The sequence below is a fragment of the Ylistrum balloti genome, unplaced genomic scaffold (genome assembly GCF_031769215.1).
Source record: "Ylistrum balloti isolate Yb309-2 unplaced genomic scaffold, AGI_CSIRO_Ybal_v1 Utg370992, whole genome shotgun sequence".
In the NCBI taxonomy this organism is placed as follows: Eukaryota; Metazoa; Mollusca; class Bivalvia; order Pectinida; family Pectinidae; genus Ylistrum; species Ylistrum balloti.
Window position 1 is genome coordinate 340,713 of NW_026782555.1, and position 24,766 is coordinate 365,478.

Consider the following 24,766-nt stretch of genomic DNA (forward strand, 5'->3'; position numbering starts at 1 on the left):
GTAAATTTCCTACATTTTGTAATTTTTCTTTTTGTTGAAAGATTAATGTGTATGAAATAAACAACACAATTTTATCCAGAAAATGATCCAGAATGATTTTCACGGTATTTTTATATAAACATTGTAAAGCAAAAGGCGACAACTAGGTAAGAGATGTCTACATACACTGGTTAAGTAAAGACACACCACAATTTTTATCTGTAGTCTCCATATTCAAGATTGATGTTAACAACTTGTAGAAAATGTCCTATTCATTGTTCAAAATTATTTTTGATCAGATTTCAAAGTTTTCTGATGTATTTGAGTCCATTTTATATGTTTGTCTCCAAAGAAACACCACTAATTTTCTCATTTACATGTACCAGCATATGATAGTTTCCCCGATTTGTCTTTTTAATGATTTGTTTTTTTATTGTAATGAAACCAATATATCTTTGAATTGTATCTGAAACTTTTGTAATAAAAAAGGATTGATAAATATTTAGACAACCTGGCAAACATTTGGGCTAATTATGGGTTTTTCCACAGATAACTAAGTACCTCACTAGAGATAATCCACAGACGTTAACTTGTTTTAAGCAACAAATAACAGGATAAATTGCCCTATATATAACAAGACAGTAGTTATTCCTATACTTTGCCTGCTAATCTTTATCATTTTTTTCAAATTTATTTTCCAAATTAACTGAATGTTCAATATTATACTGTACAGAGACAATACCTTTTGGCAAAGTGCTCGGAATAACTACATCTCATTTTAAAAAACATCTTTTGATTTGGTTCCTAGTAACAACAATATAGTGATCCAAATTACACACAAAAAAATATTTTTATGAATATGCAAATTTTTAAACAAAAAAAAGTTATGCTTCAGTTTCCATGAACAAAATGTACAGTTATGTATGTAGGCTTTGTACTTTGTTTGTCGCACATGATGCCAAGTGTTTCTACACAAATCATAATTATGGCCGATTTCAATAAATAACTCCATTTGAATGGGTGTATGATTATATATGTCAAGAAGAGACATTTCAATGAATGAAGTTTGCTGTTTCAGGATGTATGAGAGTCGGTTTTGACCAGAAGTATGACATATTCCAATATAAACTTTGATATCTGTAGCTGTAATGTGATGTAGAATTTCTGCTGGTGGTCTCTATCTTGTGACATTGTCAACGAATTCTATGTTTTTTCCATAGCTAGTATACTTCTCTGGAAATATTTTATTTAACGAAATTTGGCATGAATGATCACCACAAAAATGTGCAAATTCTGATCACTTTTGTTGACTTTAGCACATGAAAAAACATATTTCAGTTTTTTTTTTTTTTTTTTTTATTAGCAACCCCCCTTTTTCCTTAAATTAAGAAAAAAATACCAGGATATGAAGTGTCAAAGGTAGGATTTAACAGTAATCAAATTTTTTTAAAAACTCTCAATCTTTCTGTTGGTATGCAGTTTTGATCCTGTAAAATCATAAAGAAAATAACATTATTCTTTCATCCATAGAAACATTAAGAAAAGTAAGTTTCAAACATTTTAAAAAGTCATCACCAGAACTTAAGATAAATTTTAGAAATGTTGGTCGTCTGACCTTCATACATCCTTAAAGAACAGATTTCATTCTACTGTGAATATGTGTATATACTAAATTTAAGAACATATATGATGATGACAATGATGAAAAAGTCTAATGATAATGACTGATGTGATTAAATGACATTATTACACCTAGTTATATGGAACATGAAAGTGACAGTCATCATTCTCTATGGATGAGATAAACATATTAAATATACCAGGCAGTCACAGAACTACCCTCACAACAAGCACTTTAAGATATACAATAATACCAAAAAAAAAAAAAAAAAAAGTTCAATGCATGAGTTAAACAAGTCTTGTGCCGCAGACACTCTGTTGTAGTATTGATCGGAGATGGAGGAACCTTGTATGAACGCGAGCCCGTCAACGGACAAGTCACCATGTGAGAAGAAATCAATACAGACAAGGCTTCATAATATGCCAGAAAATTCACTCATATGTTACCTCCTTAACTACCACAAAAATATTTACCCCATCTTATACTTAGCATGCGGAGAATCAAACAATAAAATTCTAAATGGTATTAATTTTTTTAATTTCAGTTTTAAAATTGTGTCAGGTTTAAACCTGATTTCATGCAATACCATTAATGGTATTGATGAGAATTATTATTCTTTAATAGTACAGAACAAGATTCAGGGAGTTTGTGGTACAATTGTATTGAAAGAGGAGAGGGCAGCAGGACAATGTTATAAACAGGTAAATGGTTCTTCAGTGTACTATTGTTCTGGATGAAGGATACATTCCTATCTCATGGTGTAGTTTGGCACAAGACTTGTACAACATGTAAGCAACAGTAACAGTATAGCCTCTCCAGTGCTGAGTGTCGTTCAGTATCACAACAGGTGCCCTCGTGGTGTTGTAGTGCGGGCCAACGGGATGCATGCATGATCAATAACAGTTAAAAAAGCTAATACTTTCTAGTGATGTAATAGCAAGTTTTGTCCATGCAAAACACAACTTCCTTCATTGCAGAAAAATAATAACAAAAACAACTTCACCATGTGAATAATAATAAGAAAAATTACATATCTTGAAACTATTATCACCCTTGTTTGCTTATGAACAACCAATCAGATGGTGTTTTATAAACATTAAATTACTTATATCCTCGTTCAGATTGGCTGACAGAAGTTGATGTTCGCCTCATCAATAAAATCTAGCTTTCTCTACACTGCAAGTCAGCTTATGTATGATGTTGAATTAGTTCCAATTAAACCCTACATCTTTCAGGATCTCTGCCCTAACCACTATAAGTTTGATAGGACTATTCATATTACCAGCTGCCTTGCAATGGAAGAGAGTTCATTGTAGTTGCTGCCATGGGGAAGTTACTCTTACATCCCCCATTTAAGAAGGAGATAACTCCTGATTCCCCTTTGTTCTGCTACATATATATATATTTATATATAACACAGTATAAATAATCCACTCTCCATTTCCAAGGAAAGCTGGCTACAGTGCTAGAAATATTTATCCTCATAGTCAAATCATTTCACTCCTGTATTTGATATTTTGTTACCTATCCTCTAATTATGAACCCTTTATTCCTTCAACATCCCATCCCCACCCTAAAGAGAGGAGACCCCGTTTTAATCCCTTCTTCCATCTCCCCTCCAACAAAAAAAAAAATGAATGATGGATTAGCTATGATATCGAAAACGAGACTATTTCAGTCAACAGGGAGGAATGAAAAGATCTGATAAAGGGAGACAACCCACGATGAGATAGTGATAGCACCGCTAAAAAGCCTCATTTTATGTTATAAATTGTATACTAATTCAGAGTTCACTTCACACTGATGAGGAGAAATCAATTTTCAAACTTTGGCTTCCCATTTTAACCAAAACATCTTTGTCTTTATTTTTTGCCTTTCTTTTTTTTTAAAGGTAAAAGTGATTTTGGTGAATTCATCACGCTCTATACTCAAATGTCAATTCGGGAAAATAAAATCTTGAATTCCCTTCAACAGTGTAATCATGACTAGAACCTGAAGTAGTAGACTGTGCCTATGGACCCGTAATGTTGATAGCACAATCAAATCAATGCCATTTTTACACATAAATCTTGTACAGTAATGATAATAATAATACCACAACACACAATCTTCGAAATACTGCACAGAATTATCAAAGATTAGAATGAATGATAATAGTCACAAATCTTAAATGTACCATTAACATACATTAGCAGTAGTTTGATCTAGATAATGTTCCTATATATACAGCTCTAATGACCAACAGGTTCGATGCTTGATCAAGTCAACAAATGGGGCATAGGCAATTCTCATTATTATCTTTTCGAAAACTTTAAGCGATAGTGTTCAGTTTTTCTAAAAGACAAAAATGAGAATCCTCAATAAATTTTCATTAAAACAGCAAATATTCACTAAACAATGAAAATTTTGCTAAAACAAAACATTAGCAAAAGAGACTTTTTCACTTCATCATTTGTAATATTTACATGACATGACAAATATTCATGGATATTTAACTGTTAATATATACATGAACAAAATCGCCCTTGGAAAAGAAGTCCATTATGGGGAAGAAAACTTCCTAAAATGAGATACCTCAAAAAAGAAAGAGATCCATATTATGGTCAGAAACAAATTCTCCCTAAAAAAACTATCTAAAAAGTGTTCTGTGGTTGGGAGAACTACATTCTGAAACAAAATAACTTCCCTCACAGGAGAGCTTTATCACATGGGGGATAACTTCACAAAAAAATACAGTACACAATGTTAGGTTTATCTACACACACATACTACACTACAAAGCACTGTTTACATGCAAGATAAACATCACAGCCATACAAGATTCACAGTTCCTAGTTAGAGATCCCCTCCTGCAAGAAACTGTGAAGAAACACATTGGTAAAGAAAGAAAAGTATTAAGATTCCGATATAAATTTTGCTAATTTGTTCTTTCATTTTAACAAGTTAGGGATGCAGACTTTAATGTATTCTGACTTTCAGCTGGAGGGTCAAATGAAAATGCATAATGAATGATTATGTCAAATAAATGAGTTAAACATGATGATGATATAATGAATTCAGTCTTAATGTCTATTAAGTCTGCCTTAAGTCCTCAATATAGGTTCACTGGCCGATAGAATTGTACAACATTCAACAGTATATATATAACTATGTATCTATTACACAACTCCAGTATTTTTTGTTCAATGACACTTTGATGTACACCACGTGTCACACAGACAATTAAACAACTCCTGTTGTTATATGTTGTAGTATTGCTGTTGTACAACACTTGTCATATGGGGGATAAAAGTCCATAGTACAACCAAAAGTGACTTTCTTTTGCACACCTCACTCTAATGCCCAAAATCACTACAGTACTGCTTGTACTAAGAATACTCCCCACCATTGTATGTCATCACAACTAGTACCATTTTTTTAAAAAGATTCGATAATGAGAATTAAGAAATTTCCTATAACACAACATGAAGGTTTTGTAAGGGCTACCTCCCCCTTGTAAGTTTCGTGAAGGGTAGAATATTTAAGTATCCCTTTCCTTCTTGATGAACATTGTTTGGTTGTTGTGGTGTCGTGAAGTGACACCCGTGGGGGAACTGTCTGGGGAACCTTTAGATGGAGTGTAGCGCCCATCTGATGGCCCTTTGGAGGGTGTGTAATGCCCATTGTACTTTTTCTTAGACAGGAGCTCAGGCACAAGTACTCCAAGTCTCTGTAACTCCTCCTGCATCAGCAGGTTTTCACATCGTACCTGTGTATAGGTAGCCTCATACTGCTGGAGTCGTGTTGTGATCTCCCGATTCATTTGCAGAAGTTTAGCTGCCTGTAATGCAAAACAACCAGATTAAGTGTTTGATTCAATAAAAAAACAGTCGCATACAAACAAAATGATAGAGATACAAGTTATGCATTTTTAATTATGTTTTGTTTTCAGGTTTATCATATACCAGTATTATTGAATTCCTTTTTGTAACAACCACCCCTCTATATGGAAATACATTTCTCAATACCCAGTTTAGATTCAATCCTCAACAACCCAATTTAGACCCATTTCTCAATACCCAGTTTAGACTCACTCCTCAATCACCCAATTTAGACCCATTTCTCAATACCCAGTTCAGACTAACTCCTCAAAAACCAAGTTTAGACCCATTTCTCAATACCCAGTTTACCCTCATTCCTCTTTAACACAGATCAGATTATAAGATCCTGCAATAATTCTGTTCACTCCTTAACCTGGACCATCTTCCATTACTTCTTTAGGACTTTGGTGAATTAGAGTGAATGATAACTAAGCTCATAACCAATGTGCAAACTATTGGAGGAGAAAAACCCATCAAGCAGGAGATAAAAGCTCAAAAGTATGAAGGTTTTAGGGTGATGACATGAACAAGGAGGGAAAATATGTACACAGGTAATAAATGATTAACACTACATTAGATATAATGACAAAAGCAATGTTATTTAATTGAATATTGGTCTCATTCAGTAATTGATTTTTTGTTGATTCCATCGTGACTTGTGAGGGAAATAAGGGGGCAAGGGCAGGTCACTAAAGAATCTGAAAACAACAGATAATTAATCCTGGATGGAAATACATGTGCCAGTAGAGTTCAGTATCACACAACATCACAGAAGAGTATATACAATGTACATTATTGTGATTTCAGAATTTCATAAATAGAGTCCCAAGTTTACAGTCCAAGTAAACCATTCCTAAAACCCAGCAAGCACAATGGTATAATAATGGTTTGGTAGAAAAAACACTGTTGTGTTAATGTCATTTGATTCTGATGATCACTTTTGATTTGCCCTAAAATAATACATCAGTCCTGCAGGAAAGAAGAAAAAGTCCCAAAGGACCTATTGAACTGTGCCTGTTTTCTCTCCTAAGCTGTTATGTTTGATTGCCACACGACTCTGGTATAATCAAACACACATATTGTCAGAGATTCTAGTGTTCCCCTGACAACCGTGAGGGTCCCGCCTTCCCATCAATCCTCATTTTTATGTATCTAATCTGTGAGCACAATAGTCTGAAAAAGATGCCAACAGACACACCTAAAACACAAATGAGGTCTTACAACAGCCCTAAGGAGCCCCCATTTTGTCTGTGTGATCAATACTTAATTGGGACCAGCTAAGGTTCTATTCGGACAAGTGTGACATAAAATCGACTGGAACCAACTTCCTAGGACAAATTGGCACTGATAAAGTAGTGTTAACTTCAGGCCCGTCATCAATTAACAAACTTACCATCCCCACTAGTCCAAGCTAGTCTCTAACATGACCCAATTACCTCATCAATTAAATTGGCTAAAGCCAAACAGCCTTTTCCTTGTCTTTATTTGACAAGGATAGTCTTGGTCTCACGAGTGTTTTTATATATATATATACACCTACATAAAGACAAGAGTGGAATTTAAGGTCCCTTGCACTTCATGACCAGCATTTAGATGAAAATGTGATAACAAGACAAGACAAAGTTGAGATGGTATCAAATCTGGAGCTATTCTTATCATGCATTTATATCTGCAATGATTTGTTTTCTGATTTACACAAACACATCAGGAGCATGAAAATGGTAAATAACATTTTCTTGTGTACAATATTAATTATATTTACCAATATATTTCATCACTCCCTTTTGTATAACAACTTTCTGCATTAATATTAACTTATAGCCTTTACAGTAAACCCAAATATAGGCGAAACCTGTCTTACATGACATTTAAAATTTTTAAATTGTATAATGAGTTGCTGTATAATTGTATATTGGTTTCCATATTAGTTGATAAACCCAAAATTTACGTCTCCTGAAATTGAAGATCATAATATTTCAAAATTTCAAATCTTGCAAGAATATGATACATACAAAATATCATCTATCCAAAGTGCTTTTCTAAATTTTATTTTTTTTTTAAATTTCTGCGGTACAAACACCCACACAGTACTTCTAATACTTCAATGTTAAACCTGAGGCAATAAATAAAAAAAAATTGTGCACTTTAGTTTACAGTGACAGAGACTCGTAAACTCTGAAGTCTTGGAAAATTATGGATATAATTTTCTTTGGAATTAAGGAAAAGCACATTTAAAGAAAAATGAATTATTTTCTCCCTGATTACAAGGAGTTGTTTACATATGCAACACTGCATATTTGAGGCCTAATTACCCTGTAAAACTAAAACTCTGATATTTACTGCCAAACTAGGAAATGTTTCACTTGATGTGGGTCATACCACTGCAAAAATAGTAAAGGAATGAATTTGAAAAGAGATGTTGACAATGACTGTATTCACACATTAGATATAGTGCAGGCATAGACCTAAGCATCTATTTTATGAAAACTTTCCATCTCCATACTTCTCATTCACCTGATAGCTATTTCAAAAACAGGAAGTGACATTTAAAAATGAGATAAACTTATAGTGTATATCGTAAAATTACTGAAATGTCATTTGATAATATTTTACTAACGGCAATTATCTGAATATTTGATCTTCATCAGAACTTTGGTGATAATGAGAAAATTTCTGATATATGACAAATCTGTGATACTTAAGTGACACATCTTAAATAATTCATTGGTTATTTCATAATTTGCTGTAAGTTTACTCAAGCAATAATAGAACTATTTCATTACAGGTTTGATAATTAAACACAAAGGTAATTAATTGAATACGGTCACAAATATTTGAATCACATCCTTGAATAGTTAACTCAGATTTGAAGGTTTCCAACCTGATATATTTTTATCGATCATACCATATTGTACTCATCCCAAGATGTTGATGGGCTCATATGCTTTGATAGTTTACACCTTGAGTTTAGCATAAAAACAGTATTTTTTAACTAAGGTGTTTTGTATGATATAGTCTATGTGAGGAATATATATTCCAATCAGAAAGCAAATGTCACTAAAGTTCATACCTGTTTGGAAAATAAACGTCTGGATGTTAATGATATCAGGTTATGATGTTCGTACTCTTTTTATCTAGCAAAAATTAAACACTGCTTCTGACATTAATTCAAAGGGTGGGCTGATCAAATAGCATTATTTCACTGAACAATAATATATGGGTGGGCTTATTACCAAGCATGATCTTTAATAAACGATGTACTTTTAATGTATTTATATTATTGTTATTTTTAAGATCAAAGTATGGTCAAGGTAATGAAAACCATTCCCTATGATAAAAGTACACTGGCAATTTTGTTTACAAAAAGATATCGTGAAACTGGATATTTATGTTAGAAGCTGGTTTTATAGACGTATAGACGTAAGGGAAGTTGTTCTCCTTAAGCCATAGGGACCATCTCTCTTGCTTGATGGTGTGATCTCTGATGAACAAAGTAGTTGTGACCTTTGATCTTTAGTACTTTTTAGATCATCACCAGTGTGTCACACCTAATAGCACTCCCCACCACTACCGTCAGTAGTACGCCTGCAAGTACCACCAGCAAAAAGATTGAATCAAACACTACAGCCCACAAATTTACCTCAAAGAAACCCCTCTATACTCTAATTTAAAATTCCCATTAACCGAGTTTTAGACAACAGGAAGGGAACCCACCCAGCCCTGTCCTATGTAAAAGTATTAAGATTACAACTCCCCGTCGTTGAGTCAGTTGTAATCACATCAACACAAAGAGAATGATTTCAATAAAGAGGAGAGGGGAAACATTACAATGAAAACTGGGACATGGGACATCGAAATGTCAACATGTGGTAAACTCATGTGTGAAGCTCATGATCGGAGATTGACTTTCCCATACAATTAAATACAAATATTGTTAAGTTTAAGTATTCCGTTTGTTTTTCTTCTTCAGCAATAACAATTTTCTGAAATTCAAATCCTAAGGAATTGTTCTAAAAGATGGGCCAACAAATATATCCATCGTATAACCAGCCTCAAAACTATTCTATAACAATTTCCAACCATTCTTAAAGACATTTAATTTGCAAACTTGTTTCAATTTAATTCAACAAATAATACTAGTATAATATCCTCAATATAACCAGCTTCAAAACTATTCTATACAATCTTCAACTATTCTTTAAGACATTTAATCAGCAAACTTGTTTCAATTTTATACAACAAATAAAACCTGTCCAATTTTCCACTCTCTGATTGGTGTCATGTTTTTAATTAGAGGATCTGATGAAAACATGACTGAAGGCAGGAAAGGACATAATTTGATTAAGAACACATCTCCTGCGGAAACAAATTACAGTATAGACATGGTCATGTTCTATACATGAGGAACATGCAGCCTGTTGCCATTGGAAGCCAGATTTTGCCTCCAAGTCTAAACATATACACTGTTCGACAAAACAATTATGTGTATAGATTTTTTTCCCTCTGGTTTTGACAGTATTGTGTTTGTATAATTCCTCCTTCTGGTTTGGATGGCTGCATTCTGACCTACAAGTACCAGTCAATACACCACCAAATTAACCAAGCAGAACTTGGTTTTAGCTTGAGCAGGTTACACCATAATAACGGTCCCCATCATTTCCCAGACAACCAAATGCTAAAGTACATGACAACAAAGTCTACCAGAATTTTGACAGCTGTATAAAGTCAACTTAACCTGTCTATCATTTGCATTGTATCAATATCAAAAACTCTAATACTTCCCCTGGTAAAAAAAATGAATTTCATGAAAATAACATAATGGATCTTGTAGAGATAACTAGCTTGACCAATGAACATGGTCAAGATATTACATACAATTATACTTTATCAAATGGACTTTTTTCTGATGTTACTGGTTGAGTTTACAATGCTGAGAAACTAGATCTATCTTTGGAGCCAGGCTTTATCTGTAGATCCTACGGATTAACTACTGCAGCTGTTAGTAACAGCCTGCTGGGACTGGGTTTAACTGGCACCATGCAGATGTAAGGAGGAATTTCAATGGCTGCTAGTAGCTACATCTTCCCATTAATTAAAGCTTGGCATTCCCAACTTATGTGGATAAACTTTTTCAATGAATGATAATGTAAAAATTTCAGTTAAAAACAAAATATGTCAAACTAAAGAGACAAATAAAATGGTTTACTGATACAGACAATGTGGATCTGACTGGGGTCAGAGGTGATTGTTTGTACACAAATAGTACCCCCAATCCTGTAGCTCTGTCCATTTATCAGTCCAGTTTCTGACCCAGTATTCAGACACTGTTATACATTATACTTCCTAGACATCTGAAAACTTAACTTGAATGACCAAATATAAAGACAATTTCAGACTTATTTTGCTGGGTTTCTCATGACCGTTATCACATTTATGGTGTCCCTCAATGCTGTCACATTCATACATGCCACTCAATGTAGTCACATTTATAGTGCCACTCAATATTGTCACATTTATAGTGCCACTCAGTGTTGTCACATTTGTAGTGCCACTCATATTTGTCACATTTGAAGTGCCACTCAACGCTGTCGAAGTGACAGTGTCACTCAATGTTGTGACATTTGTAATGCCACTCAGTGTTGTCACATTTGTAGTGCCATTCAAATTTGTCACATTTGCAGTGCCACTAAATGTTGTGACATTTGTAGTGCCACTCAAATTGGTCACATTTGTAATGCCACTAAATGTTGTGACATTTGTAATGCCACTCAATGTTGTCACTTTTGTAGTGCCACTCAAATTTGTCATATTTGCAGTGCCACTAAATGTTGTGACATTTGCAGTGCCACTTAATGTTGTCACATTTGTAATGCCACTCAATGCTGTCAGTGATATTTCCATCAGTGTACATACTAAAATGACACAACAGAAATTAACACCTGATCTGATCATATTAGACTTATTACGCTCAGGTATGCAGGGCATAGAATATTACCAGCTTTCTTTTACACCCTGTATACCTGTAGGGCAGCATTGATCAAACTGAACCAGCTATTAACACCTTTAACAGACTAGACTTGTAATAGTTAATATAATTGACAATTTATTATACAAGACAAAAATGACACTATCAATTACCAACAGATTTATATGTCGCAAGCTTGGGATAGCCATAGTTTAACTTAAAATCTCATTGAAATTCACAGAATGTGCTAGCTACGTTTTTTGTTTCAAATATCATTGAAATTTACAGAATTTGCTATAGTGTAGGTAAATTCCATCCAATTTCTCCGAAACCCTGAATTCTCCGATGACATTATTGACTCAGAATTGTCAGTGTAAGTACAATAAAAAAGATTAAATACTGGAGTATTCGAGGAGAATGCACTCAATCAATATAGCATTAGACAGTTGAAGATCTGAGGTTGGTAACCTGATAAACCTAGCAAACAAAGCTGTTTGAAAATAAGAAGAAACGCAGGGACAAAATTGCAAGCCATATACAACCAAAGACGGTATCCATCTTTAACTTGAAATTTGTTAAACTCGCAGAATAAGTGACTGCAGCATTACATGATGTAATAACGGGTCATAACTCTGCTTAGCATGGTGAGTGCAATGCTGCACAACAGCAACGTACCTTCCGTCTATGTGATGAATGCTTTAAAACCCAATTGTCAAATACAAGGAAGTATTGATCTGCAACCCAACTACTAATACTGACAGTCCACAGGAACGTGGCTACACACTTTCCCCAGGGCTGCCACCAAACTAGCAGTACATCACACCAGACTGCTGCCGAGCCACAGTGGAAGGCCGCGTCTGTGCATGTGATATCTCTACCAAAGAACCACGCAAACACAGAAACAACTTCAGAGGAGAAGATATCAAACTATATACAAGATATCCAGATATAAGTAACACAACTGATGATTCACCAAACACAATATTTACTATGAAGTAACACAGTACAGAGTCTCCACAAATCATGGTATGACCTCAGCTAAAGATTAAACATCGCACTCAACAGTCTGTCATCAAAACTGCCGCCAAGTGGGAGCTGCAGCAGATCTAGACTGAAGTCGTAACAATTTCTCTTAAAACAGGGAAATTCAATATCTATTTATTGTCAATTAACAACTGAAATCTAAGCTATTCCACAGATACAAAAATACAATAGAAGCCCAGGGAGCCAATACATGACCTCTGACAACAAAAATCAGGGTGGGGTTAATATTACAGGAGAATGCTTTACCAATTATTGTAATTCAACTATTCATTCAGTTATAAATAGGGATGGGCTTATTACCAGACATGGGTCTACTGCAGAGTAAATATGGTAGCTTCCTTAAGCTACTATCCGAACCAAAAAAAAAACCACACAAGGCTTAGACGTGTTTCCACATTGCATCACGCCTTCTGAGCCAGAACTTCGCACCACTTAGTCTGTATAGGCAGACAGTCGCTCTATAACTGCATTGAAAATCCATAGCAAATCTTGTTACTTGAGAAACTGAATCACAACCCATCATTACTGGTGCCTTTTTTATTTCAATGAAGATATGAACCTTTTTCTTAAAAAAAAAACTTTTAATGCAGGTCCATTCCTATATGTTTACAATAATAACCAAATAAATAATATGTTGTGGTGGTGATGCACATTCACCTGTAGGTGTCCTTGAAGGACAAGATGAGTCTTGGTAAACATCACATGTAGTAATGTAACATTATCTGGACTTATCTAAGCCAAATTTAAATTGTTACCATGGCAATCGAGCATGAAATGTATAGCTCATTTGAATCAACAGGAAGGGAAAATAACAAAAAAAGGCAAGATATCTTCACAAAGAGATCAGGTCAGCTAGGGTTCAAGTGTTTTTGGAGCAAAAGGGATGTTTTTGCCAATCAATCAAACATTAAGCAATACTGAATTAGACGCTTTTTTACTGTGCAAAGAACACTATACACACGCATTAATTTGTTCTAAATAACGACATTTATTTATTAGAAGAAAACATACTCTTTTTAACATCAGCGAATCTAACACAGCAAAATAAAAAACAACTTTGATGTATGTACTACATTGGTCCTTTCAAATACTACAGAGATTTTATTTGTTTTAAATTTTTTTGGTAAAAAATCAAACTTTACATTAAATATAGTGTGTAATCAACATCCCCGACGCTCAGTAATTTACGAAATTTAGAAAGCAGAGTTTTCAATTTACTACAAAAGTAATCAACATCACCTACTGTTTGTTCGCTGGAATCATGGCCCCATGAACAATATCAGCTGTGTTAATTAATACCCCAAGGTACACAGGAAAACTTGATCAAATTAAATATAATCACGGAATTTCTATCAGGTCTCTATTGTAACATATATAAATGTAATAAATAGAACTAGAGTGCAGACAAACGTCAGGAAGCCTGGCCCCCACGTTGTGTCAGGCTCTAAACCAACATTTTCATCACTTTCAAAACACTCGTCTGTGAAACATATTTCATATTTGACTTTCATCTTTGACCAGGTGATATTGATCTGTAGTCAGGCATCTTCTTATTTCATTTCAATTCATTGATTGCCATATTGTCCCAGTAGCACTCTTATACTGCAAGCAGTCTTAGGGAAGGTTGATGTACAATTCCTATCGCACCTTTAACCCCACCCCTACCCCACCCATCTTCATTTAATCTTCTGATGATTGACAAGCGTTCAACCTAAACAGCTGTAATTATTTCCATGCTTTGACTCGGCATAATTAAATTTTCTACCTCAATTAATTGCACATATTGCTATATTTTATTGTTTTTTAATATATAGACAGAAAATATTAATAACTTATGAAAAGAATTACTTTTATAAATAATCTAGATGGCGACACTTGAAGTCAATTAAAAACTTTTTATAGTTAATAATGGTCACACAATGTTATATAAAAAAAGGTCAAATAATTTGCTAAAAAAAAAATCTATCTGCAGACACATTTCTTATTTTTAAAATAGGCAATGAAATTAATCATAACAAACAAATTTCAATAGGCTCCGTCAGCATCTGCCTGGCTATTGACAAAAATATAAATTTCAAATTCCTCCATCCTCTTCATTGGCACGAAGTATTTGTGTTGACTAACTTGTACAACTTATATAACTACTATGCGACAACTGTGAGGATCACAAAAAAGGAATGGACGAAGTCACCTAGTGTTTGTGGTTATCATAGAGTCATGTCTAGTATGAATAATAAACTCACAGACAAAAACTATAGATCTCTGGGTGCATTGTCTACAGAATACACAGACGGTTGAGCTAGGTTATCTGTCTATTGAGGCACTGTATTGCTGATGTGCATTCCATGCTCTAACAATATAAACAGTTAATGTCTGCCACCTGTACTGACTGACCCGAGATCATTGGCTCTTTACTATCAACAAAATAACGCAAGTCAACCATGTAAAGAAATAACTACATCTAAACAAGGACTGTGCATGTCGGCGTACTCCCTCAACACCATCCTGTCTGCCAGTGTGTCGTGTTTGTCTAAAGTTCACTTTCTCCAGGTTTGTTTGTCTACAGATTATGTTGAATTGATTTGAAGTTTTTGGATCATAACTACATTGATTCACATCCCAACTCAGAAACAAAATCTAAACTGAAACACATGTAGCTCTCCTTCAGAGCCCAATAGATCTGTATACAACAGTCTGATGCTTGTTCTTAGAACAGAGACCCCATCTCCTAGCCACCACAACATAACTATACACATAGCACATAGCAGACATTCCTCTAATGCCATATGGGAATCTGCCAGCCACGATTCTGTAACCACAGAGGAAGCCACCTAAACATCCTCACAAATACAAAACATTCAGCCTCAAGTTCTACCTAAGCTCAAAACATCATGCTAAGATCTTTGTGGTTTACTCTCCTACATAAACTAGAATTTCTCGTAAAATTAATTATTATGATTGGAGCCCCAGTCAGTATCCATTTTACACATTTTCATTCATCTACAAAGGTATAACTAAAGGAGTCAAAATCACTTTTGTATTGTCTTTTTCTTCTGGCAAAATTCCATTGTGATCCCCAAGAGGCATGTTGTTTACAAACTTCTATAGATCAAGTATTTGGTGCCAATAAATACTGGCTAGGAATATAAAAACTAGATGAATGCCCTTGCAGGCAACCAAAGATAATTTTAAGTACAGAGCTTTCTGGTATTACTGACATTTTAAGAGTTGTACTTGTGACTTTTTAGACTGAATCAGGTAATGGATGACCAAGCGAGGTAAACTGATAATGTTATACCACACATGGTGTAACACTTTAACATGTTTTGATTGGCTGATAGGGTGAACTTTGTACAAAAAGACCCTTCATGCACTCACACAAATTAGAATGTCCAATAAGTAGTTTACGATTGTTTTTTGTAATAGTTTGATTTTTTATAGCTTTCTATCTTTTTTTTTCACTGAAGATAACAAACTCCCAAAAGCTACAGTTTTCTTATTGTAAATTTTTAACCAATACAAGTGCCAGAAATACCATACACAACAACCAAATGTGTGTTCCTGAAGTATGGAAGTCAAGGTAAGTAGCACCAATGGCAGACCAGTATAGACAATTTTCATATATAACCTCTCTCAACTACAGCACTACACTGGCATCACCACAGCTAGAAGCCAATCTCATAAGGTTGATATGAGAGTGATCCTAGTTGCATCGTGGCATTATGATGTTCTGATATTGTAAACAGATGCCATTTTCAACTGGTTCTAATATCTTTTTTTCCACAAATTTAAACTGATATCTTCAAATTTAAATCATTAAAGAAAACTATATTCCTTTTAATAATGACTTCCTCCTCTCCCGCCACCCCCCTCCCCACCCCACCCCCTACAAAAAAAAAAAAAAAAAAACCCACACATTTGTATGGCTTAAAAACCTGATCAAAATTACAACCAAAATTTGATCTCCAGAAATCATCATCATACAACAATTTGATCTCCAGAAATCATCATCATACAACAATTTGATCTCCAGAAATCATCATCATACAACAATTTGATCTCCAGAAATCATCATACAACAATTTGATCTCCAGAAATCATCATCATACAACAATTTGATCTCCAGAAATCATCATCAGACAACAATTTGATCTCCAGAAATCATCATCAGACAACAATTTGATCTCCAGAAATCATCATCAGACAACAATTTGATCTCCAGAAATCATCATCAGACAACAATTTGATCTCCAGAAATCATCATCATACAACAATTTGATCTCCAGAAATCATCATCAGACAACAATTTGATCTCCAGAAATCATCATCAGACAACAATTTGATCTCCAGAAATCATCATCATACAACAATTTGATCTCCAGAAATCATCATCATACAACAATTTGATCTCCAGAAATCATCATCAGACAACAATTTGATCTCCAGAAATCATCATACAACAATTTGATCTCCAGAAATCATCATCATACAACAATTTGATCTCCAGAAATCATCATCAGACAACAATTTGATCTCCAGAAATCATCATCAGACAACAATTTGATCTCCAGAAATCATCATCAGACAACAATTTGATCTCCAGAAATCATCATACAACAATTTGATCTCCAGAAATCATCATCATACAACAATTTGATCTCCAGAAATCATCATCATACAACAATTTGATCTCCAGAAATCATCATACAACAATTTGATCTCCAGAAATCATCATCATACAACAATTTGATCTCCAGAAATCATGATATCTATCATATTCATGATCAAATATTTTTATTTGCCTGCAGAACTGTTATGTTTATTTTTAATCAAGGTCAATATGCCAGGAGTAGAGAGATACCTTAATGTGGACAAAGCATTATCACTGAGGGGGCTGATGGACACGGATTAATAATTCATGTGGGGGAGGTTATGTGAATTGTATGTGGAACACGGTCCTGTGATACTAGCATATAACTATAAATTTTACATGACTTGTTTCAGATCAGGAGAATGGGATAGAGGCTAAAGATGAAATAAATTTTATGTAGATGTGCGTAGGTGTGCGTATGGTAAAACTGATCTAGCAGATCCCCAATAGGTCTCGCAGAAGTATCAATGTCATCTAACAACATTAAGCCAAGTTTTGAAACATATGTGTCCTCATCGACAGAAACTATCTGCTCAGGTAGGCATGTTCTAACAAAGTCACTCTTCTGTCCTAATCATAATACCTACGTATGTTCACTCAAGCGTAACCATGAATACCATAGATATTTATTAAGCACGATCACCATGATCCAGTCTGACAACCACAGTATGTCCTGGTGTCCCACTGTAGATGGAACATGACCTTCAGTTCATATGTGACATCTTGTCTCTAGCTCTCCCATCACCTTGTCCAGGTAATTCATCATAACAGACAGGGTTATGTAACAAAGCTGTCTGACCTCTTACAACCACAAACAAACCCTCTGAACTTTTGACCCTTGAGGGTTACAGAACAACATGATACACATTAAATCCATTCCTATCTACCTAATGGGATGAGTTATGCATTGTGCTGCTAAAGCTGTATGCTGTAACCTTATTCCAGCATAATTTATCATCAAGGAAGACAACTTTTTCTCACAATTTCTAATATAAAAGCATAACATATTGGGAAAAAAAACAAAGACAATAGCATTAGTAAAAGAATATTCATTCAAATACAAAAATTGATAAAACTATGGCTAAATATAAATAAAAGGAAAATTGACATGGGGACTCCGGAAAAAGTCCAAGGAGAATAAGACATGGTGTTGCGGATTATGGTAAACATCTTCAGCTTTATCGAAGACATCCACCATGTAAATCTTGGTCTATCCAATTAAGTACTCTCACATTTCCAAATAAGTACAAGGTAAACAAAGGCACCAACAAGCAAACTTACGATTATCTAACACGTCCAGCTTCATATTGCATACATATAATACTTCTCAATAAGAGAATTATATCAAACACAAAACTTCCCTATTGTATCTATCAAACTACATCTCTCAAAACCCTGTTAGTCGTGATACTGAGAATATAAATCCTTGAATATCAAATCAAGTAAACAACAAAATCAGGATGCAGCCTCATTTTCACTACAAGTTTCTTGTCGAACATCTATATAAAATTCAAGTGCACCATGTTGTGAACTGTTTCCTTGATATGATAATAACCCTCCCACCCTTCCACCATCCTTCTACCTGGGAGACAGATGTCACTTTATCTATACAATTTATTTGACTTCGATTATTTTTCATTAAATTTTAAACTTATTGTTTGAATAACCAGTTTTGACAGAAACATTAAGATATGTTTTTTGAGAAGAAGTGTAAGTAGACACAAGAGGTCTGAATGTCTATACCTAATGCTTAGTCATTGCCATCATACCCTACAAACCAGCACAACACTGAACATGTTCTTTAATATACCTTATACACAGACATACCAGAAACATGGTCATGCCAAAACCTCCGGTATATTTGATATTCAGATACCTACAGCTACTGGAGTTGGTCAGATATTCAAAATTTAGAGTTGGACTGTACAGAAATAGCATAACTAAGACAAGAGGACAGGTAACTTACACAAGTACACAGGTAACTTCACAAGTAGACAGGTAACTAACACAAGTACACAGGTAACTAACACAAGTAGACAGGTAACTAACACAAGTACACAGGTAACTAACACAAGTAGACAGGTAACTTCTACAGATTCTTTAGGACAGCCCAAGTTGTGGCAAAACAAGTCCACAATAAATTGATGAACCAAGCCTGTTCGCCTGTTGTGACTGACTAGCACTCTTTTGATATACGCTCTTCCTTCAATCACTCTGCATATTTCAAGTATCCAGACGGAGGGGCCTCGGAACCCATTACCAACTCTATTTCTTTCTACCATCAATAAAGTCAATGACATCATCTCCATCTGTTCCCATGGGAAAGAACATGCAGTGTCCCCACAATTGTACATCATCACTTTCTTTGCCCATGTCACCAAATTAAAATCATCATTTTCTGTGATCATGTCACCAAAACTCATGACATCATCAATCTTTGCACACAATTTTGTCACAAAATACAAATATATACCTATATTACAGACCACACAAGTGCATCTTCTTCTCCAGATGCACTGTCAGTGGTGAGATAAATTGATAAGAGAAACCTTCAGAAATCTAACCATGCAAGACTCCAACACAACCTGTTGTCAGATGAAAAAGAAATTGATGACCTTCTGGTGAAAAAAACCCAGAAAACTTGAAGCAGAAAACCTAGTTTTTTGGGAAATGTGGAATTCTACGGTTCCTCATTTTTCAATGTATGTTGTCCCCGTACTAATCAACAGACTGGTTTAAACCTTCCCAATTTTATCATATCTACAGATTTCTTCCATATACTCACTAGAGTATCTCAAATGCAACTACACAGCTTAGTCATGACCTTTGTTTACTGTTACTTTTTAACATTCATTAGAAGTGAATTTCCTATATCTACATTTTGACCTTACCTCAATATTGTCATGACCTTGCAAGCGTTTGATTTCCTTCAGTAGCCTCTCCTTGTCATCTTGTGCTTCCTCTAGACGACATTCTGACTCTATCCTCATCTTCTCCATGTCTTTCTCTAGCTTCTCGTTCTGATCAGCTAGTCGCTGCAACTTTTCCCTTGTTGACGTCTTAAGGGCGGATAACTCCTGTAAAGATATATTTGTAACATTGTCAGTTTGACAACAAATACCTTGATTCATACAGACAATAACAAATTTATCTAAGTTTTAACCATTAAAGCAGTAGATTTACTAAAACTTAAGTAGATTTACTAAAACTCATGCTTGAATTTGGCACAAAATTTGCTTTTCAGAAACCGCCGATTATTCAACATAACACACTTGACAGTACAACACATTCCACCCCTTTATTCAGGGAAAGTTATTTTAATGCATGTCGGAAGTTTACAATCTTAACACAGCCTGTAGAAACTTCTCTGTAAACAGTGTTATCAAGAGCAACTTTAAAATGCAATGTGCATATCAGGTTATAATTACTGTGCACCTGCGAAAGCAATTGTTACCTGCTTGAGAGACTTTTTTGATTGGATACATCTGTTCAGTTGCTCTTCACGCTTTCTCTGTAAATTAGAGAATTCCTTCAAGAAATCCTCTTGTTCTTCCTGAGAACTTCCAACTTTTCCACTAAGAGCCCTCTGGACCATTTCCAACTCTACTTCTACAACCTTCGCTGACTTCGGGGAAAGTGTTGACCGATTTTCTTCTGAAATCATGAAAATTAATTTAATTTGCCATAACAGAACTCATTAGTATAAAACTGTTTTAAATAAATCTGCTAACCATCTTTCTTGCTATATTTAATTGTTTCATATTATCAAAATTTATGATATGCAAGACAAAAAGTGAATGCATCTGAGATATGGAAAGTACTGCTGGTAAAAAGAGGCAGATTTTCTCTTTATTTTATATGGACTAAATAGGACTAAGAGTTTCTGAATGCTAACCATCTGATAGTTGAGAAGAATCCTCCGATTCACTAAGCACTTCCCATTCTCGATACTCAGAAGACGACTTCTCCATATTATGGCATGTGACTGTTGTTGCCTTTTCAGGCGTTGGCTTCCTATCCGGAATTGGAGTGTCTTCATCTTCGGAAACATCATCAAGATCAAGCTTTTGCTGTGAGGCTGGGGCCAGAGATACGTTTGGTGCAAATCCTCTTTCATATCTAAAACAATTAAAAAATTTATTTCTGAAACATAAATTTATCATTGAATTACATCAATTACTCAAGTGCTTCCCGTCTAGGCCGACCAAGTTTGACTGAAACTAACACTTCTTGACATGGTAGAAGATTTAACACTAACAGGAAAACTTGCTTGCTATCTACACCAAGCTTAAGTGAATTTAGTGCTAGCCCATGATGTTTAGAAGCTAATTCCAACTTCCAGTCCCAGCAAGAATAATAAACTTGTGTAATTAACTGTTTCTAGATTCCGGTCATCATTATATTTCTGACCAAGTTTTATAAAAACAAAGATACATATCTTAATGTGTGGTTTCCCCACCTCTCCTAATCATAAATATATCATCTTTCCTCCATACTTTACTGTCCTCTACAACAGTAAACTCTGCTCCTCCATCAATATTTTATACCATTTCATACAACACATGAAACAAAATAGGTTGTTTTCCTTCATAAATATTCCCTATATATATTGTGGTTTTATTGTTTGGCTATATAACCTGTACGACAGACCCAAGGGCTTTAACGGTCACCTGAGTTACAATGCTGTCATTGTTCTCATAAAAAGTCGCAGAAAAAGTCTCGTAATAAAGCCAGATAAATTGAACTACATTGTACATGCTTCTAAATCCATTGTATTAAAAGAAATTGCACCCAAAAAAATTATTTTCCTTAAGAAACTCTTCAAGCTATGAACAGTAGTTAAAAGATTCTATCATATTTGGATGATGAGAAGATCTGTGAATTTAAGACAATTTCACTACTTTTGGCCTTGCCAGCCAGCTGCTGGAGGCCAGCCAGGATCAATATGTGTGTATCATCAAACTGTCATTTTGTACTAAAATGTTTAATTAAGTTTTAACTATTTCTAATTAAAAATAAAACAAATTATGCTCAAAATTGCATTTTTCCAATATAAACTATGGTAAATTTTACCCACTCCCCCGGGGGAAATGTGAGAGCACAAAGTCATGAAATTTACAATTTTAGTAAAGTATTTGAAGGCCTTACCATCCATTAAGAGTACCTGTTAAGGAGAAGATTTTGCAGTTTCAATCAAGTTGCCCACTCCCACCATCCCATGCCCCTGGGGAGTGGGGACTCATAATTTACAATTTCTACAAAATTTCACTGAAATCATTTCATAGGTTTTCAAGAAGAAGTTGAAAATGTTAAAGCTTACAACCCACAAAGCTGGACGAATGGCAATCACCACAGGTAACCAGGGAGGGGGGTGGGGGTTGGGGGGTAGGGGGGGGGGGGGAGGGGGAGAGGTTTGAGGTTACTGATTATGGTACATATAAAGCAGATTGTGCAGAATACTGAAATGGGTATAGAACATACAAGGTATATATGTGTATACAGCTCACAAACTAAGGTTAAGAAATGTATGTTTTGCCTATGAAAATAAGGTCTTTTCCCTCCATTTATGTTCCAGGTGACACCACAATCTCAACAAGGACATTTTTTGGTGACATTACCACAAAAGGTTAACCACAAAGACCGGCAGTTTGTAAGGGTTAATGGGACATTGAAAAGGGACTGACAGCCGTCCTCACTCCAAAAGTAGTCTGGTTAGCTTAAAAAGAAATGTGTAAGAATATGGCCAGGCGTGGATTTTCAGTGTTATTTCTGTTGTTTAAGAAAATTACAAATTTAGATTTTATGTCCTAGTCAAATATTTTCTTTAATCATTAATGATAACCAATACAAGATATATCATCCTTTTGTACAACAGTTTGATCCATTTTTTAGGCTCTCTAAATGTAATTTTGTACCACAGTTGGATACATTTTTCAGACTCTCTAAATGTAATTTTGAACAGCAGTTTGATACATTTTTTAGGCTCTTTAAATGTAATTTTTACCATAGTTTGATCCATTTTTGAGTTAGCAGTAGAATATTTTTTTATCAATACATTTGCCTAATTGTTACTAGTGTTCCTGGTTTTCTTGTCTTCTGATATTTACACCAATAGATGTACCGTTGTATCTATTGTGGTTTTAATTCCTTTTCACATGTACGTGCTTCTAAACCCAATTTCTTGTACACTTGTATCTTGTACACAGCAATAAGAATGCGACTTAAGCTGACTGAATATGTCTGTGTATATATTGTAACACCTGTATCCTGTGTTTTTTTTCACCGCCTGTCTCTAAACTGATAAAATCTGAACAGAGAATAGAAAGGACAGTGACCTATATACTCTATTAAGTAGCATGAATTAAACACCCAAAGCTGAACGCTCCAGCTCCATCCCATTAGGAAAACTCGATTACACAAACTCATTAGTAAAGAAACTTTTTATTCAACACGAATGGAACTGTAGCATACGAAAAGGTTATTTCTTCTCAACACTTTACTTAATGCTTATTCTTAACCATGATTTTAGAAAAAATTCCATTGTATTTTCATTGTAGCAAAGTGATATATCTATGTTAGTACAGAACAATGTATCAATATATTCCTGTTTTCGCCAATCAGGAATAAATCCTTCGACTCCTGTATCTTAGATGTTCTGGGTTACAACAATAGCTGATTGATATATTTATAAACAAGCTAATTACAAGAAGTTGTCTGATAAATATTTATGATCCTAGTACCATCCAAACTGGTACCAATCTAATAACAGTGATTTTGTCTTTGACCTTTAAACCCTGAAACATGAACTAATCTCAGTTATTTATAGTTGACCTTTATCATCAAAATTCTAAAAAAAAAATTTTAAAGATAAAAATGTTTTAGTGTATATGTTGACACTGCGTTGTTTTGTTTCTCACTAGGTTTCGTCTAAGAAAGGGTCATCAGTGTTTGGGTTGATTTCCATTATATCTACCAATTACCGTCTGAAATTTTTTGAAAACATAACCCTACAGTTCATTCCCTTCATCAAAACTATCTCTTTGCTCTAATACTAGTTAATACTCTAGGCATATATTATAATTGATAAGAGTTACTGATATGTATACATTAACAGACATCGTATGATCATATATGTCAATATTAAAGATAGCTGATGAATAAGCTTCAAATCATAACGTATTTATATCACAGCTAACAGTACTTAGAGAAAAGTATATACTAACTCCGGTCAAAATCCAAGGTTTAGACACTTTTTTCACAGGCCAATAAAAGTACATAGATTAAAAAAATACAACTTATTGCATATCCAGTCCAATATAATTCTATCACCATTTAATTTAATAAGGATGCCATACCACGGAGTAATTACCATTTTTCAAATTAACAGAAGGTTGTATGAAAAATGAATCATTATTTAATAATAAGATTTTTTTTAAAACAATACTAATCTTGTACAGGTGTTTACACCTTGCAATTTTATCGTTATCTCAAGGTGAATGTTCTAACATACTTCAAGCTGCAATCACTAAACATTAAACATTTCAACGGTACATTTTTCAAACATAACGGTATGTTTTCATAATGTACTGTAACCATCAAGGTATGACCGAATTTTTTTTTTGTTTAAATTGACATGGTGAGTCTAT

At 34.5% G+C, this 24,766-nt stretch overlaps 1 protein-coding gene across 1 annotated transcript in view; it reads right to left on the reverse strand.

Moving 5' to 3' along the window:
* Positions 1-4,078: 4,078 nt before the first annotated feature.
* LOC132559897 (ski oncogene-like) overlaps positions 4,079-24,766 on the reverse strand; it is a 35,162-nt gene continuing 14,474 nt past the window's right edge. Inside the window, exons 4-7 of the mRNA XM_060224527.1 lie at positions 21,016-21,239; positions 20,575-20,774; positions 20,012-20,197; positions 4,079-5,420 (exon numbers count right to left, since the gene is read on the reverse strand). Coding sequence (XP_060080510.1) covers positions 5,121-5,420; positions 20,012-20,197; positions 20,575-20,774; positions 21,016-21,239 — 910 coding nt within the window. The 3' untranslated portion in view covers positions 4,079-5,120. The remainder of the gene's footprint in view (positions 5,421-20,011; positions 20,198-20,574; positions 20,775-21,015; positions 21,240-24,766) is intronic.